The 19,915-nt window shown below is 45.4% G+C and overlaps 1 protein-coding gene across 5 annotated transcripts in view; it reads right to left on the reverse strand.

Annotated features, from left to right (window-relative positions):
• Positions 1-19,915, reverse strand: part of usp22 (ubiquitin specific peptidase 22) — a gene marked incomplete at its 3' end in the record, with an annotated part of 30,904 nt that overhangs the window by 5,165 nt on the left and 5,824 nt on the right. For all 5 annotated transcript variants that reach the window (XM_079366059.1, XM_079366060.1, XM_079366056.1 and 2 more), the window contains 7 exons: positions 9,016-9,148; positions 6,525-6,638; positions 6,323-6,424; positions 4,221-4,387; positions 2,403-2,562; positions 1,746-1,851; positions 179-337 (listed from right to left, as the gene is read on the reverse strand). In XM_079366059.1, coding sequence (XP_079222185.1) covers positions 179-337; positions 1,746-1,851; positions 2,403-2,562; positions 4,221-4,387; positions 6,323-6,424; positions 6,525-6,638; positions 9,016-9,127 — 920 coding nt within the window. In that variant the 5' untranslated portion in view covers positions 9,128-9,148. The remainder of the gene's footprint in view (positions 1-178; positions 338-1,745; positions 1,852-2,402; positions 2,563-4,220; positions 4,388-6,322; positions 6,425-6,524; positions 6,639-9,015; positions 9,149-19,915) is intronic.

The raw sequence follows: 19,915 nt of genomic DNA on the forward strand, positions 1-19,915 counted from the left end.
CAGTATCAGGTATCGACATGAAAAGCAGAAGAGAAATTAAGCTTAGCAAGGTTTAGGTCATGCACCCAACATTGTTTTGTTTTTCCCCAGTAGGACAATTTCCAGGTCCAGAGCTGCGAATACCAGGACAACATTCCTTTTTTGTTTTAAAGGAAAACAAAATAAAAAAAAGTCGTACCTGCGTAAGCAGTCTGTGAGCGTGGTGGACCCCGACAGATGGCTCTCTCCATTCACCGTGCTGCCATCCCCTCCAGGGCTGAGCGGCCAGAAAGGCGTGGACGAGCCAGGAAGATCCAGACTGATGTCCCAGAATGGATCTATCGTCGTTGACACCCCACTGCGCCAAACAAAGGAGAGAGAAGGGAGACGACACTTCATTAATGGTGGTTTGAGCGCTCACGATGAAAGGATGATGACAGAGAGAGAAATATATACGGCCTCTGTACATCCTCAACATGCTGCGATGTTGAATGTGTATGAGCCGGAGCTCGACATCGTTCTTGGTAGACCATTTACAATTCAGTAAAGTGTTACAGAGAAAATTGGTCTTATGTATAAGAAATATTATTACAGAATCGTGACTGTGATGGACGGCAGTCTGAGGAAAATAGTGGCTTCAGGTGTAGAATGCATCCTTGTGAGTATATATGTGCCCAAGGGTTGGCCTTCCACACATTATCACTGGTTAGATTGAGTGCAGGGGAAGTAACACCAAACTGTACCAGCAGGTGGCAATTTAGGATTTTATCATCAGGGTTAGAGAGAATGGGACTAATACGATGCCATCTCCTGTAGCATTTGTTGCTCACGCCACTACGCCGTCATCTGCAGTCATAAGGAGACTCAGGTGAAGGTTGAAAAGGGGTTTAAGTCATGGCAGAATGTTACACACGACAATCCACCAGCTCTGCTTTTTATTTCCCTGTAGTGGCTTGTCGTATTGCAAGGCTTGGCTTTCCTGCTCGTCTGAGCGAGGTGTTTCGGTTCAGTGCAGCGTGCTAGTGTTAATGTGACAGGACAGCTCTAGGGGGCAGAAAGGCAACGCTTGGGTTGTGCCGCTGTCTAGACACTCCCCCCCCCCCCCTTACAGCAGCTCTGCAGGGACCAGGCCTTTAAGTAGGAACCGTGAAGAGGACATAACCAGTGGATCACCAACACCAGGAGGTAGCGTTGTCGATAAGCACGCGGGTAAGAGGAGAGTGCAGCGTCGGACACACATGGAGGGATAAATGAGTGAATGTAGATGATGATGGGAGGTGGAGCGTAGGTAACAACGGGCTGCTCGGTGGAGATGAATGAGGAGCCGACAAGTTGATTGTTCTCACTCACAGCAGGAGGCAGGACATCTTTAGTCCTTAATGTTGACAACGCTGGACGAAGCAACAAAGTCTGACGCTATCCTGAACGGGTTTGCCGTTAAATCGATGCAACGTCTAATCCGACGTATTCAGTTTAAACGAAAGGGCGGACAAGAACACGTCCGCAAGGTGATCAGCGTGAAGCAGCTTCATTGCGTGAGTGAAGACTGAACAGTTCATCTGCTCTCGCAGGACATAAACGTCACCACGCTCGCCTGCGAGCTTGCATCCAGTCTTACTGAATGCCGCCCGCTGTGATTGCACATCGGCAGAAAAAGTTGAAGTATAAAGTCGTGGCGTTCTTGTATACTCGCGTAGCTCACCTTGATAATTGGAGGAGATTTTCTAGAGTTCTGTGCGTATATGAGAAGGTGAACACAAACTCACTGGCAAACTTGACAGGTAACATCTGATTGCAGGCCCCCAGTGAAGATTTGGTCAATGATGCAGTTACAGTGGTTGGGATTGTTGGCCTTCTTCCCGTTGTCGTCTCCTGTGGACCGGGAAGAGAGCAGAAGGTGTAAATACACACACGCAGACAACAGCAAGAACCTCTGAAGGACTCCGTCTGGCCCTCGGCCCTCACCCCCCCCCCCCCCGCAGCAGATCCTCTACCGACACTTCACAACTCTGTGGATTCTCACTTTGGCTAATCGAAGCGAGCCTTGCTGCTGGGTGTTCGGGTGAGGCAGCCTGTCGTTGCACTGCAGCAGGGCCTATTGGCATTCTTTACACTGCCTGCCTGCCGTCCCCTTGGCACCCACCATTGTCAGTCTCCTTCAGTACGTTTCCAGTGAAGTAAGGCACTGCGTCCTTTTGGTAGAACTAAGGTGCAAATCCATGTGCTAGGGCAGCGAGTAGATCGCAGATTGCTCTCTAACTCAACTGACATCATCCTTTCTTTTCACATTGCCAATAAACAACCTGCAATACTGTACTGATGGAAGATTATCAGCACAAATATCTACATTTAACCCTGCCTGTTACCTTTTTCTGACTCCATATGCAGAATATATATTCAGTGTGAATGGTTATAAAGCTTACTGATGGTGTCTCCTTTGCAGTGCCTGTGTAGTACATCCAACGCAGCGATGAGGAACTCGTGGGCGTCTTGCTGCTCGTAGCCTGCGAGGTGACGTGCATGAGTCCACACCAGGTGCAGCAGCCGGAAGGGAATGTGGGGCGAACGGTGGCCCGAGTAGAACTGAGAGCGTAGAGGGAAGAAAATTGCGGAGGTGGTGGAGATAAACAGGAGAAGGCGGTTAGCCTAGTTTTTCCAGATGATTCGTGCTACATCATATTCCCCATCTCACTGCTACATTGTTCACGGTTATCTATAATTCATCGCAAAGCAATGATAAAGATTTTCTGTCAGTCAAAGAGATTTTTTGACGCTTTTAACACCTTCTTTCTACAGGACTCTTTCAACTGGAGCTCTGCCACATGTCCCCTGACGGCACAACCTCTAATGACAGCACATCCACGGGGAGGAGAGGTGTGAGGCGCATGACAGAGAGGACAAAGTGGTTGCAAAATGGGGGCATTTTGGAGCAAGACAACATCAATCTGTGGAGCGCACTGCAGAATCTTTGGGTTGCCATGGGGATTTCCGAGCGATTGACAGTCCAGGTCAGGGTCAGGAGAAGTGGGTAAGAACGTGACGGAGACGAGCAGAGCGCAAACACTAATATGGAGTTCCAACCAAAGCTCATTAATGCAAGAGAGGACGCTCGTTTCTCACTAGGCAGACATTGAACACACCTCGCTTTACTCCCCCACTGCTCTGTCGGGGATGTGATTGAGCTGTGAGTGGGAAAACATGCCACAGTGACGTCTCCTGAATCTTACAAACTCTGCTCCTTTTAGGCAGTTTGAAGGTGGTTGACAAACGAAAGGTACGACAAGAAGATGAGGAAGCCGGAGAGAGAGGGAGAGGGGGGTGTGACTGATCAAAGCCGGCTGAGTCTCTCTCCTTCACATCTTGAGAAGCTGTGTGTGTGTGCGTGCGTGTGAGTGCGTTCTCTGCAGAGTCAGTAGACTGTTTTTGACAACAATAAAGAGGTAGGTGTCAAAAAATGATGGGAGGGGGAAAAAAAAGAACCCAATGAAATTAGGAAGTTTGGGGCTGAGGTGTGGAGAGAATCATACTGTGTGGTATAAATTTTTTTTTTTTTATTTGCCGCCTCTCTCAATCAGCGTCTCTCTCTGCTGGTGACAGAGGTGAGCAATTGCCTCCTTCATGCGTTATGTAGCTGAAAGGTTCAGCAAAGCGAGACAGGGCAGAGCTCTATGCGTGTGCATGCTTGTGTGTTGGGGGGGGGGGGGGGAGATGGGCAATGACTCAACTCATTATAGCACCACTTGCCATCTGTGGGCCCCTTATATACTGGGAAGTGAGCGGGTGGAAGGAGAAAAAAAAAAAAAAAAGCGCGGCAGTGTGGGAGCAGACGTTACAAAACATTCCGGGGCTGACGACTTTGTTCGATTGAAAATGCTTACTTTGATTTCGAACAACTCCAATGTAAATGACTATAAATGGCTCTGCGACATCATTTGCATACAGTGATGAGATTCAATTAAAAAGGTATAATTGCTGCTTTTTGCTCGTTTATTCGAATCCAAATCTGTCTATTCCTCTCGAGCTGAATTTTCCCTCCTCTCTGCCTCCCTCTCTGGACTCGGATAAAAAGCGCACCAGTGACTCAGCTTTCTGCAGTGGGTTCCACTGCGAGAGAACATCCTGTATTATATTGTCTGAAAATGACATTTTATTTCTAATCACACTGCCCTTTTTCTCTTTGTGGGATTGAGAAACCAAGCTGCAGAACAAGTTTTCAAGCAGGCGAAGTGTGTGCATCGTACCTCCTGAAAGAGCTGCGACATCTCACACACCAGACAGGAGTTTGATTGCATCTCGCACTTGTGTCTGTCGGAGAGAAAGAAGTCTCGCAGCAGCGGTGTGTGTGTCAGTGCCTGAACAATACAGTTCATGAAACACGTGTTGCCCAGGTTGATTAACCCTCGTAAACCTGCGGGAGGAGAAACACAGAAAAGTGTGAGAACAAAGCAATGGAGAATAATGTATAGATATATACCATGATTCATACTGCTGGTAATGGAGGGAATTTGAATCAGCTCTGAGGACACAATTAACCATTAATGAGAATATCAATACGCTGAGACATTTCCTGAGGCAACATATGACTCTGCTGCTCGCGTGTGTAATGTGAGACTATATCTCGGGAGCTCATGTCCTTTGCACCAGCTCTGTCCTAAGTTAAGGGGCAAAGTCAGCTTTAAACCACACACTGAAACTAGTTAGTCAGTTATATAAGCTGTGTGAGATGTACGTTTATGTAACTATGAGAGTGGCAGGTCCAAACTAAATATTGTGACAGAGATGTTTTCCCTTCCTGTGTCAAATCAGTGAACAGCCCTTTTCTTCCTGTGTGTTTGGAACAGCCGCCTCTCGTGCTAAAACTGTCACTGGACAAACTCCTGTTTACTGCCATTTACTGACAAACAGCAACGAAAACATTTACGGATGAGTATAACATACAACCTCCACCTACAGCTGGTGACGTGGTATTACAACAGTGCCCTAATACAGGGCACATGAAAAGATAACGCGTATGTGAGGGTTGTAATCTCTGCAGGGAACACGTCGCAGACACCAAGCGGTCAATAAAAGCCTCCTCATCCTCTGAGTTAGACCAACTTTTAAAAACTCACACTGTAACATTTTACAGATTTAGCACCAACTTGGACTTAGAGGTAAGGTTTTAGTTGTACCTTGTGCCTACGTTGAATCAACCTGAGCTGGTGTAGATCATGTGTAGACTACGTCATGTATTAGGCGAGGCTATGTTTCATGTAGGAACAGCTGGTGCGAACCTGTGCTGCTTATTGGCCAGGAATTAAAAAAATTACACCTTACGTCAGGTAAATGTAAAAAGTGTATCACCTTCAATGATACTGTATAAGTCATTAAACATTTAGGTAACATTATGCACACAGTAAGAAAAATGCTATGCTCGCCATTAGAAGCCACACGTGCCCTGGAGCACAATGTATTATACATGTAGAGTTAAATACATGAAAGTAAGAGACACTTTGCGTTTCAGGTGGACTTTTGTTTGTGTTGCTGAAAACGAACAATGTGGTGTTTGGTTCACTCTGCCAGCAAATCAGTGTGTATCCTGGAGCAGACCCCCGAAGCTGTGAATGGATTCATTTAGAGGGAGAGAACAGAGTTACAGTCCTCCAGTGACGGCCAGTACAACAGGTGAGACACAGCCAGGTCTTGGGTCTTTTCCAACTAAGCGGGGCTTGGGTCTGGAAGAGAGCGCTCAGCGAGAGCTTGAACAGTTCACACTGGTTCTGGTGTGCAAACACACACACACACACACACACACACACACACACACACACACACACACACACACACACACACACACACACACACACACACACACACACACACACACACACACACACACACACACACACACACACACACACACACACACACACACACACACACACACACACACACACACACACACACACAGTCTACTGCCCAATCAGGGCTACCAGCCAGGCTCTTTAGAGATACACGGGGTGAGGAAAAGGAGGGGACATTGGGCAGAGCAAAAGATTAAAAAAAAAAAAAAAAAAAAAAAAAAAAAAAAAAAACCATGTTCACTTTTAGAGACACAATAGAGAGAGCAGGAAGAAACCAAAGCAACAGATTACAGAGGAAACCGAACAGAAAGAAAACAAGTTCTGGGGAGACGAGATACAAATGCAGACCCGCTGTGGTGTGCATGGAAGAGTGACCTCGAGTGTAGACACACAGCTCTAAAGAATCCTGACAGCACACACACGCGCACACACACACACACACACACACACACAGTTGTCGGTGGCTGAAAAAGCTGTGCAGACTGAACAGTGCAGCCCACCTATGGTACAGTTCGTAGTGATTTTCCGCCGCTTTGGATTGTGTCGTAATAATTCTAGCTCCCTCTTGGTCGGCTCCCATGTCGTGTATTTCTCCCCGATGCCTGCGGATGCAAAGAAACACAAATGTGACAGCGCGGAGATGTCAGCAGGCCTGGTTTTAAACGCTCAGCAAGTACTCTGACAGAATACGAAAGGCTGTACCTTGCAATTTCCAGGCTTTTCTCTGTTCTTCTTTGGCAATCTGCTCCATGTCTTTGTCGTAGATGTAGTCTTGACACACAAAACAATATATTCCACCGTATAATAAGTCTATCGCTGGGAGCAGAAAGAGAGAGAGAGAGAGAGAGAGAGATTGAATCATGATTACACATAGATTTCTTTTCCACCACAGTAACACACATTGGGTTTTATTTTAATCCCCAACCTGGCTGGCACAGTCAGCCTCAAGACAAGTGCTTTCCCCGCCCTGCATTATCCACTCACTGCAATATGTTTCCATCCCATCGCTTGCACTCAACAATTCCAGGAGATGTGAGGGGAGCGATGATGGAATAGGTGTATTTGTCTCCCACCCCCCACCTGGGCTTTCAGCTAACACACCATCCTCTTCCATTCTCAAACTCCACGGCAACAATACCTCAGGCTCTGTTGCCGTGACAACCTATTTTTAGCTTAAACGGACATATCTCTGGTTTTGGCGCTACCCACACTGAAACATAGTGAAGAAAAGCTGACTGGTGTTTGTCGTATTGTCATCACAATGCAGGGTTTTCTTTGAGATCGCCAAAAAAAAACAAAAAAAAACAAACAAACGTATTTTCTCTGCATGCTAATGAGGCTCAGAGAGTGGAGGACAGTAACCGGGTCAAGACAAGAGGAAGTGAGAAGCTGGATATAGACTGAAGACAGGCAGTAAATAAAAGAACCTTGGTCATATGGGGGGGGGGGGGGGGGGGGGGTGAGGACATAATTTACTGTATTTCAAGCTAAATAGCCGTTAAAAAATTATTAATGATTTATTATAAGATTATGTGAAGATGGTAAAAAATATATTTTAATTCCATCTGAAAAAAAAAAATCTCTTGAATCAACCGTATTCAACTTCTATTTCGTGATGTCACATTTGAACACATCAAGAAGACATTGTGTGTACCATTGCCTTGGAGTCTTTTTACTGATCCGACCTTGAACACATCACTCTGCAACATTCGGCAATCTTGGCTAGTTGGCTAGCGAGCTTTAATCCCAACTATTTCAACATTACTAGTGTTAACTAAAAGAGCTTAGGACAAAGCCTGGGTGCCTTTATTACGGCTGCATTATGTGGAGGAAGAGAAGAAGGATGACGAAGAGAAGAAGGATGATGAAGAGGAGGAGTGTCTCTGAGCAGCAGAGGGAGTTGACAGGGTTGTTTCCGCCTAACAACAGTCAAAGGTACTGCATTTTAATCTACAATGCTGATGAGCTTGGCTGTGGAGAACGTGTCCCCCCCCCAAGAAAGACATTATTTTGCTACATTAATTGCACTCCCCCTTCTCCTTATCTTGTGCTATGATAATATAAAATAACTTGTAGCAACACTATGACCTCTAGAACTTGAAAACTTAAAGGCTGGTAATCAACTTTTATCAAACAGTCAATGTCTATTAAATGAGTCGACTAGACTTGAGTAAAAACATCCACAATTCTTGACAGCAGTACTGATAACCTTAAACGCTATTTATTTTTGGAAAAATAGAAGCACAGACTCGGGTGCTTTATGGAACCAGGTTTTGATCCCCATCCTCAATCCTGTGAAGGTGGAGACCAAATAAAAGAAAGGAAGAAAAAGAAAGACAAAATGGGTAGATGAGAGAAGAAGGCATTCAGAGATTGAAGAGTGGAAGAAGGCTTGAAAAGAGTCACTGGGAGTGAGGCTGTTAGGAGATGGGCGTTGAGAAAGGTGGAGTAGGAGTCCTGAGGAGGATGCGTCGAGTCGAACAGGCATGGGAGTTTGAATAATTTGATTAAGAGCGGAGAGGAACAGTGTCAGAGAGGCTCCTGTGTAAAGCTCAAAGCTAATTAACACTGTAGCCATCCACTTGGGGTGTGTGTGTGTGCGTGTGTGTAACCAAACTGTTGAGAGCCATTCACAAAAATATCAACCCTCCCTCTCCCCTCTTCCTCATTCCTATATTTAGATTTGCGTGCCGGGGTGATATCAAAATCATGCTCATTAGTGTCATTGTCTTATTTAGCATAATTAGCATGTAAGGTTAAGGCAAGGCTTTTCTTGCAGCTGTGGATTAGCAATGTCTATCCTTCCCTGCTGCTGTATGAAGGGGAGGGCTCTAACTTAAACCCATGACATTTGACTGGATAAGGCGCTCCCACCAGAATGGTAATGTGCTGCGGTTAGAGAGAGGTTTAGCTCCCCGTCTGGAGCAGAGGAGGAAGTTGCCCAAAGTAATGCTGTAATCCTTCACTGATAATAGCTGATGCTGCAGCGGGCCACAGGGGTGCATGTGAATGTGAGGGCTTACGTGATGGGACTGAGTCTTGGGCAGTGTGTTTAACACGGTCGGTGTGTGTGTGTGTGTGTGTGTGTGTGTGTGTGTGTGTGTGTGTGTGTGTGTGTGTGTGTATGTGTGTATGTGTGTGTGTGTATGTGTGTGTGTGTGTGTGTGTGTGTGTGTGTGTGTGTGTGGCTTACCTAGGTTGTGTCTCTTGTTTTTGGCGTGCTCGTGGATGTGTTTCTTCGTAAAACAGCCGAAAAAGACGCAATACAGACAAGAGTGGAGTCGGTTCAGGTGAGCGCCACACATGTGACAGATGCACGACTTGGCCTGCAGAGAGAGAGAGGGGGAGAAGGGGGAAAGAGGAGCGGGCGGTCAGTGCGGTGAGAAAAGCGGGACAGAGCCCTGAGCAATAAATACAGAGCGGCGTGGTCCGACAGAGTGGAAGTCTCCAGCAGCTGAATTAGATTTCTATCTTCCAGCCAGTCGCACAAACTCTTTGGAGGACGCGGTGCTTGAAGAGACCTGATATGGAGGACAGACTAAGGATTGCTAGGACTGTTAATAAACCACATGTTTCCACACTGAAGCTTTCACTCTCTTCCACAGTCATGGGATTCACTGCACACTAGAGAGAGGATGCAGGATTCGTCAGAAGCACACACTAACAGCTGGAGTTTGTTTGACTACAGGACCCAGAGGTAACTGAGCAGATAGAACATTAAGACGCCAGATAACTACACAAACCTCGGAAAAACAACCTCTAAGCCCGTCTGTGTCTATGTGAAAATAAAAATCACTACAGAGGCATCAACCAAACTTTAAGTAGGTCAAGAACGACAAAGCCAGATATGGGGAATACTGTAAACAATTCTTGGTCTTAGTGTGCGTTTAGATGACTGAAGAGATAAACATCACCACACTTGTTAGCCGGCACTAGAATTACAAGTTGCTGAATGTGCTTACTTATGTCTGCCGACCACATTTTATACTCAAACTGCAACACGACCACCCAGCTGTTTTAATAGAAACAAAAAATATCCATATTCGGCACCTGCGCTATGTAGCACAAGATATTGCCACCAGTCTTAAGCGTAAGGAAGCTGTACTCATTGTACAGGCTGAAACACTGACCCTGGAGCTTAATTGTGTTGGAACTTTCTGAACACAGATGGATAATACAGTCATTTGAAAAGAGTCTCCACTGGTAATTAAAAGAAGCATTTAGATAAGTCGGCAAGAAGGTAGCAGGTATATGAGGAATACACTCAGACCCATCCCACTGCTGACTCTCTTCACATGGATGACTCAAGAGGAATAAATCGGTTAATGTATAAAAAAAAGAAAAAAAGAAAAAAAAGACACTTAGTGCATCAACGAATGGGTTACCTTTTAGCAGTGACGACACCAAACGCTTTCAGTGAAAGTAGTGTGCAAGCCTGTGTCTAAAAAAGGGGATTTGAAATTGAACGAGAGATGGAAAGAGGGAGTGATCAAATCTAAGCCTTTCGGTGGCGCAGACCTGACGCAATGAGCCGCCCACTCGGACGGAGAAAAAAGGTGAAGGGGAAACAAAACGATCGACTGGAGAGATCCAGCAGGTTTTTCAGTTTCTGATACACTGTGTGAAACTCCTGAGACAGACTCACACACACACCTTAACCAGCGCATTGTCTGCCTTTAGACATCTTTTGACAAGCCATACAATAGTATAACCCGACACCGTCTGAACAATATTGAAGCTTTTGGTTGCAGTGAAATGAAATAGCTTAGGCCAGTCGGTTTCACTTCGAGCTCTCTAGATTAAACCCGACACTTGTGCAATGTGATATATATAACAACAGCTAAAAGCAACTTATTTACGCCATGTCTTACTAACTCAAAGGATGATTCAACATCCAAAGACACAGCCTTTAAGGCAGATTTGATTTTTAGTTTGGGAACATTCTAGCTCCAGCATCAATCAACGTTTAAGTTACAAACAAAGACTCCTATTGGCTTAGGAGTCAGCCGTCACAATGAGTCAAGATGAGGATATTGGAAAAATGTTTGGATTTCCAATTAACTGTGTCTATGGAAATGTATTTGCTTAACAGAACTTCAGTGACATCTTTTCTTTGGTTTAAATACAAAGAATAATCAAAAGTCCATCAGTGTTTTGCGCTGGATATTTATGACTAATAACACCAACACTGCTGCTAAGTCTTTATGTTAGGGTATGTTGCCATGGCAAAAGGAAAGAAAACAAAGCAATTCTGATGTCTTTGTTTTGAGGTCTTTAGGAGAGATTGTTAAAAACAACAATCCAGCTGATAGGAGATGCTGATGTGGATGTTCATACACGACTTCTCCATCAATCTTCAGGTCTGCTGTATCTGAATTGTTCCAAGAAGATGTCTTCCACACTGCAGGTCGCTGGTCCTAGACTGTGTAAAGACTCCCACGCTTCGTCAAACAGCTAACTTCTTCTGCCCGATGAAAAACCTTTTCTCTGAAATAACACAAAAGCAGACGAACTTGGCAGCACTAAATCGATGTGGCACAACACGACATCATCTGCTGACGTCATCGAGGGCAAAGTTATTTGCAGATGAGCCGATGTCTGTTAACGCTGAAAAGTGCTGATGTTCAACTGATGCACTGGTACATCGTGAGCATGATAACTTATTTTTACTAAAAGCTTTGCAAAATACATTGACTCTATATGTGGAAAAAGAGACGAAATGTTGAGAGAAAAGGATCAGATTCACTTCCAAAACTTAAAAGAGTGGGCGGAAATGTTGCATAGAGAGGTGGGTGTGAGATCGAAGTAACAGTCCAAAGAAGTCTTCCTCAACAGAGGTTGGACAGAGAGGTTACTTATGTCATGGTATGATAGGAGGGGCGTTGGGGTTACACCAGACAAATGAGTCTATGCACCGCTGCAGAGATGGGCTGCAAAACTCACAGCCTGGTGCGTGTTTTGGCTGAGCATTAGTAGGCGTGAGCTAAATTGTGATGACATTGCAGTAGAGGGGATATTCAGGGTGGCAAACCCCTAAGCTATGTTTTTTATTCATATCGGTCTGTAAGCCAGCCAGCTCAATGTGAGTGTGAGAGAGAAGGGGCGACATCAAATCTGTGTGCGTGTGTGTGTGGGGGGGGGATTTTCCTGAGAGGGATGCATTGGGAATGATGGGAGGAAACTAAAAGATCAAGACATCTTTGGAGGCATGCTGAGAATGAACTGGCTGAGGAGATAAACAGGATGACGCCTGAGAAAGGACTGAAACGAATAAATGAAACCCTACAAGTGCGCGCAAAAATAAATAGTAAATAGATCTTGGCAGCATCTTTAAGCTTTTTTAAGTCCCCATTCCTCTATTGCACCAGTACACCAAGTTAAAAAAAACAAAACAAGAGACCCTGCCAATGCCACGCCTTGCCCTTCTCTTCACCCTCCCCTGCCTTTACACCCCTTCAGCAGGCAGAAAAATCTATCTCGCCCCCCCCCCCCCTCCTCCTCCTCGGCTTCTCTGTGCTCTCAGCCTCTCGCTGTGGTTCACAGCCGCTCTATTCCTCAGTGTCAGCAGTCCTGCATCTCTTTGCACCCCGGGTCTTTTAATGTTCTATTAGATCAGCTATTGATCAGGCCCTGGCTCAGATGACTGGAACAAGTGTCGAACAGGTAGCCGGCTCGAGTTCGCGCATCTCCCATCTGGGATGTGATTTCGGAGGCGAGTTGGGGCGGGGCTCAGCGTCCGGGGGAATGACCCTCGCTAATGTACAAAGCTGTTGATTGATGGACGAACAGATGCTGAAAGGCGTTCGCTGGATGAATAGATATCCAATATATCTTTTACACAGAGATAAGGTCCCATTACATGCTTTGTGGGCCATTTGAGCCTGTGATTATCCTTCAGCTCACACTGATCCAACACTACAGTGAATTCTCCTTCATTGCTCCTCAGTCTCATCATGCATTCGTTAAACCTGAATGTGTTATTCCTCCTTCAGTGTTCGAGTTAATGCATTTCTATGTTCAAACAGAAGCAGCAATGTGATGAGCTGTAAGTGAGTAGGAGAGAGAAAGGCGAGGACGATTATGATGTGGACAAAGGTCTGGCTCTACTGAGCACGCTCCTGCTGCTGCAAAGAACAGACTGGGGAGGGGAGAGTCAATACAGAGCGGAGAGCGCAGTGACTCACCAACGCACTCGTAAGCCTGCGCATGCTTCTCTACACACACATGCTCATGCATAAAGAGAATTAACAATGGCTGACATGTGTGCTGCTGCACAGTCAAAAAGGCACATAAAACGAGACGCAGAATCTCTATAAGCTCCTTTCAGAGAACAGGGGCAGGCTGCTCTCTGTTCTTACTGCTACTATGAACAGAGCCACAGAGGCTGGGGAAGGGATGGTGAAGCTCTAGAACCGTGCTGCCGACTGACCCCGTGGGGCTGCAGCCTGTCAGTGCCGCCTTGGAAGCATGATGTTACCCAGCCTCCCCCCACTCACTCCTCACTATCTACACATGAGAATTCCTGGCCTTCAAAATGCAGTCACAGTAAGCAGCCCGGGAGACTCGCGCACACACACACACACAATATAAATCTTACTCTATTCTCTTTTTTTGTCCTCCATCAGCTCAGTATAACCTCACTTGACAATGACATGCGGTGTGGACTTTGCCTGAGAATATACTCCCACCTCACTGGGATGAATCTGAAATGTGGGGAGGGATGAGGGAGTGTGTAGTTCGGCCTCAAACTGTCACACTCTGCTTTAAGGACATTATAGCTAAACCCTGAAGGGGCTAGCTAATGGCTAACTGTGCATAGGAAATAAAGGTGAATAAACTGTAGACAAGAAGGATCCAAACTGAGGGACTCTGTGGAGTATCTTTGATTTTATTATCAAAAAAAATAAAACACATTGTAATCCTTCTTGGGGGTTTGTGCATGTTGGATAAGTAGGTGCGATAAAGCTGGGTGTGTGCAGTGCAGCACATGGAATGGATTAACAGAGGCGTGAATGTGTGAATCTGATTAAGCTCACTCTATAAGGCACTTGTGCTTTCTTGACTTTAAGAGATCAAAGTGTTTTGGGGACCAAATAGGAGAGGAAAGAGTCCGACTTTCTCCTCACCACAGACCGGGGAAACAATGCTGCAATTTGGCAATGGACTAACATTGTGATAGGAAAGATTAATTTTGTCTAAGAAGCCTTTTTCAACACTTTAAGTCCTGAAAATGTCACTATACTTTGGCCCTGAAATCTCCCTGACTTGCCTCACGGTGGCCGGGAGCAGAGGGTTAGTTAGGTCTCAGGAGGCAGAACTCCACATGAACAATATGATGCAAAAATAACAGACAAAGCAAAACAGTCAGACACTATGAGGACTGTTCCTGCCATATTTCAATGCAGGCTGTAACTGGAGTGTTATATTTGTATGTTCCCTCTCGTCCAGGTGAAGCCACTGGTTGCCCAACGAGGCTCAGCTGGCCTCAGTACTGGCTTCGGCAGAGAGAGGCGCTTGGAGTCATTACTGCTGTGATTCTCAGTCTGGGACTGTCTGTTGTGTTATGTCACATTCGTCTCAGTTGATCGCGGAGTTTGTGCAACTGTAATAAATCCCTTTGTTTGACTTGGTTTAGGTGTTTTGTGCGTTTTTAAATGGGATAATTTGTGGATCGTTGTTCGCCTGATGGTGGGGCGTAACAGGAGGTATTCACAGAATCGATGAACGAGTGGTAAAAAACATGAACACCCATCGCTGGTGGTGGCTAGCATGATCATCATCCCCCATGCCTCTCATCTCGGGCTTTTCCAAAAATACTTCCTGCTGTGTTTACACATCCGACTTCACACAGAAAAACTGCTTCTCATTTACATACACGACTCCCGAAAATGGCCCAACAGGTTGAGGCTGAGCTGCATGCGTGACTGCAAAGAACCAAAAAGACGCAACCTGCTGTGTCCATGCTCAAATGTTCAGACCAGCACTGCTAGAACAAACACACGAAACAAAATGGCACAGTTCTCTCACAGGGGTGTTGTGAACCTTCTCACACAGCTACAACCAGCCAGCACTTCACCAGAGTGTCAGCTGGCCGAGGCTGGAGTGTAAAAATATTGACAAACATGTACGGCAAGAGGGAAGGCTCAGACAGCAGCGTGTTTGTGTTTGTCTGCACAGATGGCTAACAGCCTAACTCCAGCTTAACAAAAGGCTGCTTCATCGTTTGTCGAACCTTGCAGCTACCAGATGCCCACAAACACCCACATGTCACCCCCGATGTGACTGACACCCGTGGCACCCGACTCCTGAATAGTCCCCCCTTGGACTCAAATGTCCTCGGCTCACATGCTGATGGGTTCTTATCCCCAGAGCACCAATCAGGTTCCACAGAGCTCTGAACAGTACCTGAGGGAAGATCCATGAGCAGGATACAGAGATTAGAGCCACAGTGGGGCTATTAGTGAACTACAGTCTTCAAAGGTGAGGATATTTAGAGCAAACTCGAGTCATAAATTATCTTGTAAAAGCTCCAAAGCCACATTTTTCAGCTCCTACACGAGGACAGAGAACCACTTCAAGATAAAATGCTGTGTCCCCAGAAAAAGGCGTCCTTTGGGCCCATGGTTTTTAACAATGGGGAATAATTGAGCGTCCGCACTCGAGGAGATTGATCGGCCCTTTGGTTCTGGGGCTTGGCCGGCCCCTGGAGAGTGATTGACAGCTCATTAGCCAGATGGTGGTGCTAAGGGAGGGCTGGAGAACAGCCTTATTGGTTGGCTCTGGCCAATACCAGCATGCTTTGGAGCAGTCGTGTCTTCCCAGAGCCTGTTGGGGCGATCGGATGAGAGAGGGGCAGGGTGTAGAAAACAGGGGAGAATGGATCAATCGAAATGCAAAGTCATGCTCCTCCACACTCACTAACATAGCATGTTATGATGCCATTGTTACTACGCCTTTTTCATTTAGCATACCCATGTTATTTTCATAAGCCTTTCCTCCATTTGCACTCTGTAGATTAACGTAATGTGATGTTTCATCCTCATGCAGCATCAAACCCGCCTCTTCACCAACACTTTTTACAGTGGTGCATCTACTTGACCATTTTCTCCTACTTTGAAGGTTGCTGAAGCTTAACAAAAGCAAGCGAGCTCTCACTCAGTGTTGTTTTTTCTTGTCCTTTGACGCCTCTGATCTGAAAACTGCAAAGATGAAAGCTCGGTGGCAGAGCACATGTGCAATGAGTAAGACCAAGCACATTTTAGCACCTTCATAGTGAGGGGGAAAAAAAGCAGAATGTCTAAAAAGGGTTGGATTCTTCCGTGGTTAAAACATCGCAAAGGAATATCAAGCAAAAAAAAAAAAAGGACACCACAAGGTGACCCAGCAGGCCTGCGATTACTCTTGGAAGGAGGTTCAAATCCTGTGCTATTTGTCTAGTCTGAGTCACTCAGCCATCGCCACCGCCACAGTGACTCACAGAGCGAAAGCCACATCAGACGAGAGCTGAGAGTGATGGAGAGTGCACAGGCATGGAAGAAATGGGTCTGAATGGATTCCAGTAAGAAAAGTCTGACATCACCGAACCCACTAAATGTTGTCTGAGGAGAAGGCTGAGGGGAGAGGATGGGATCGAAGATGAAGGATTTGGAGCTTGGCTATCATATTCACACGATCAAATCATTTCAGAATAAAACCCCTCTGGATAGAAAATTATACATTAGTGTATAGTGTAATAATATTTTTTGCAGACTATGTTTAAAGGGATAATCTAGAGGCAGAACTAGGTTTGCAAAAGTGAAAGCGCAAAAAGGGAGGAAGAGAAAGCGTGGGAGAGAGCGCAGAAGAGGAAAAAGCGAAGGCTACGAGGAGGCTGGAGGAACAGATCCTGATGCTCCAAACGTATGCTGATGAGTCAGGGAGCATGCTTGTGATGTGATGGGAGACTGATCTGACAGGGAGATCTGCTCAGAGCACACGAATCAGCCTCTCTCTGGGATTGGCTGTACCTCAGTGCATTGTGTGCGCGCACGCGTGGGTAGTGAGAGAATAGGAGAGAGAAAAGAGGAACAGAATGAAGTAAATGTGTCATGGCTGAAAATATACACATTTTGTCACCTTTGAAATCCCTGGCAACATCTAGTGAGAGCTTGCTCTCTCATCTTAACTCATCACATGAAAAAAGAGGGACTTGTGGGAGAGGAATGTGAGAGAGTGTCTGCGTGTGGGGGGATTCTCTGATCATATATGATTTATCAAAACCACAAGATAAAAAAAAAAAAAGAAAAAAAAAAAAGAAAGTTGGCTTCAGTCAGCTCTCTAATCTCGACCCTAACCCCTTTAAATCAAAGTGACAGCACATTCTTCAAAGCAGTTTATAGCGGTAAAATTCTTCCAGCCCCACCCGTCCTGCTTTCATCTCGTCCAATTTCCACTCAACCTAAGATAATAACTCGGCTTTCACGGCACGGCAGATTCCTTCATGGGAGCACTGTCTTACACAGAACATCGTCCTCCACACAGTAAAACAGGAGTCTACGCAGCTGGATGTAGCAGCACACACGTAATAAAAAACAGTGACCTTCATGAATAGTCACATCATCCCTCCACAACTAAAAGCCATTCACAAGTAAGAAATATGAGTGGTGGGGCCAAAACAGAAGAAGAAATTGGACTGTTAGAAGCGAGGGCAGGTTTCTGTCCATGAGCTCTCAGCAAGGCGGCTCGAGTGGCACTTTGCAATCTGTTGGAACATGAATCTCAATTAAGAGGAAAGAGATAAGAAATCTGTTCAGACAAAGGCTCACGTGCCGTACTCAAGCAATCCAACACTAAACACACACTCTCAGCAATAATACATGAAAAGGCCAGGATCAAAGTGAAGACCGCGGGAAATTAAAGGGGAACTACTTCAGAAAAATACTTCCTCCTCCTCCTCTCCACTGCAATCTAAAAGGCAATTTTTGTTCCATGACACAGAGTGACAGCGGATGTTGCCCCTCTGGCGGTTAGCTAAATGGCTCGGCCAATCTAAAGCCTTCTGTTAACTGATATCCCTCAACATGTAGCACACCTCAGCTATTACTGCACATAATGAGGCAAATATAAAGACAATCAATCTATGGGAGAGATATATTTGTGCAATTAATGTCAATAAACATCAATGGCTACACACTACTGCATCCTTGTTCATCCTTTCCATCTTTCATATGCTGCTCATTTGCATTTCCTCGTCTTCTCCATGGAGCCTTTGTGACTTGTTAAATTATGAAACTATTTGGGTGTCATTAGTGTTTGAGCACACAGGACAATTAAGACTGAATCAGTTGAGACTGGAAGGCTGAACGGGTCCACGATAATATTCAATTTGTCACCAAGTTGAATCCATAATTCATGCCTTGGCGCTTTTACAGTACACACTTGTGCACTGCGTTGATGTAAACCCACATGCTCATGCCAAGCCGATGGGGCATTACACCAAGGAGCAACATGCCAAATCAATTATTATCCTCATGTTTCCTAACAGCAGATCCAGAGGCACACAAGCTGTAAGGTCGACCCTGCACGACACGTCCATCTCTGACACTCGTTCGATCGTTTGTTTCTAATGTGCGCTTTAGATTGTGCATGCAGAGCAGGTGACAGACTCTCCAGCAACGTCGCCGCACATTGCCTGGAAATTGATTTTAGCCAGAGGTAGAGAGGATGGCAGCTAGCAGGGATGCTGCTGAGGACAGACTACAGGGGAGAAAAAAGGGGGGAGGTGAAAAACGTCAATTTAGAAAGAAAGAAAAAAAAAAAAAAAAAAGGTACCAAGCTAATGAAACCAAGTCAGAGACAATGTCGAAGCATCTCTTCTATGAGTCAGGATGGCCGTTTCTTTCAACCTTTCTCGACACAAAAGGTGCCTCTTTCACGACATTGTTTTTTGTGCTTTTGTTAGATAAGCAGTGTGGGAATAAGCTCTTGTTTTTTTTCTTGCATGCAAACATTCAGAGTACCTCTCAATGTCACTCTTGTACCTTCAAATAAAGACTCGGACATAGCAAGGACAAGTGCAGGGTACGCATTTTTATCTCGCATTATTACAAAAGCCTGGGTGTGATGTCGTCCTGCTCATAATGCAGCGCTGATCAAAAACCAAGCACGCCGTATACCTCAAGAGAACTGCCTGTGTACCAGCGGAGCAGCGCCACACCTGCTCTGCATGCCAGATTAGTCAGGTGGGTGAAGAGGGTGTGCATCACAACACTCTCATACAGCCGCATCCTGGAGTGCAGTGAAGCAGCACGCAGAGAGAACACTTTACTCAGGAGCTGCTGCTGTCTCCTCTCTCTCTCCCTCTCCCCCCATCAGTCACCTGTTCCACTGAATGTGTGGGACCAGACTGGCAGAGCAGAGATACCAGGTACTCAGCGGAGCAGATGTTGCAACTGTTGAAATCAGCTGCAACTGAATCCAGGAAAGCAACAGCCTGAACACTTTGAAAGGCACAAGACTTGATACAATACATTTAAAAAAACCCTGCTCTATTACTTTAATGAATGAGATTTCCTGTGATCATTTTTTTCTATTCTTCATTCCAAGACTTAAGCATGTGCGTATAAGAGTATTCCTCCAAAATCAGAAGGACTTTATGAAATGACGCTAACTGCATAGAAACACTGATTTCCCACTTTTAGTTGGACCGTCATTTAGTCCAAGTATTAAAGAGCTATTTGTCAACGTTAGACACACAACAAGGTCTTCTGTCGGTTATGTAAGATTGTTTTCATGATTACAAAGGCCACTGGTCTGTGGTCTGTGGCAATGCAGAGGCACAACAGAAAAAATATCAGTTGTCATATGTTAGGAAAAACTATGCTTACAGATGGCATACAGACTGAGCTTATAAATACAATTCAACAAGACAGAAAATGAACAACAGCTTGACAATGTGCAGAAAAGCAACAGTTCAAACTAAATGCTAAGACTTTGAATGCTATCTGCCCTTGGTTTGTTTGTTTCAAACCTGGAGGAGTTGTATTCATGCGAAGGGCATGGTAACAAAACATGAAAAAATGTAATCACCTCCCTCAGAAATTGTGACTGTCCTA

Source organism: Symphodus melops, assembly GCF_947650265.1.
Source record: "Symphodus melops genome assembly, chromosome: 17".
In the NCBI taxonomy this organism is placed as follows: Eukaryota; Metazoa; Chordata; class Actinopteri; order Labriformes; family Labridae; genus Symphodus; species Symphodus melops.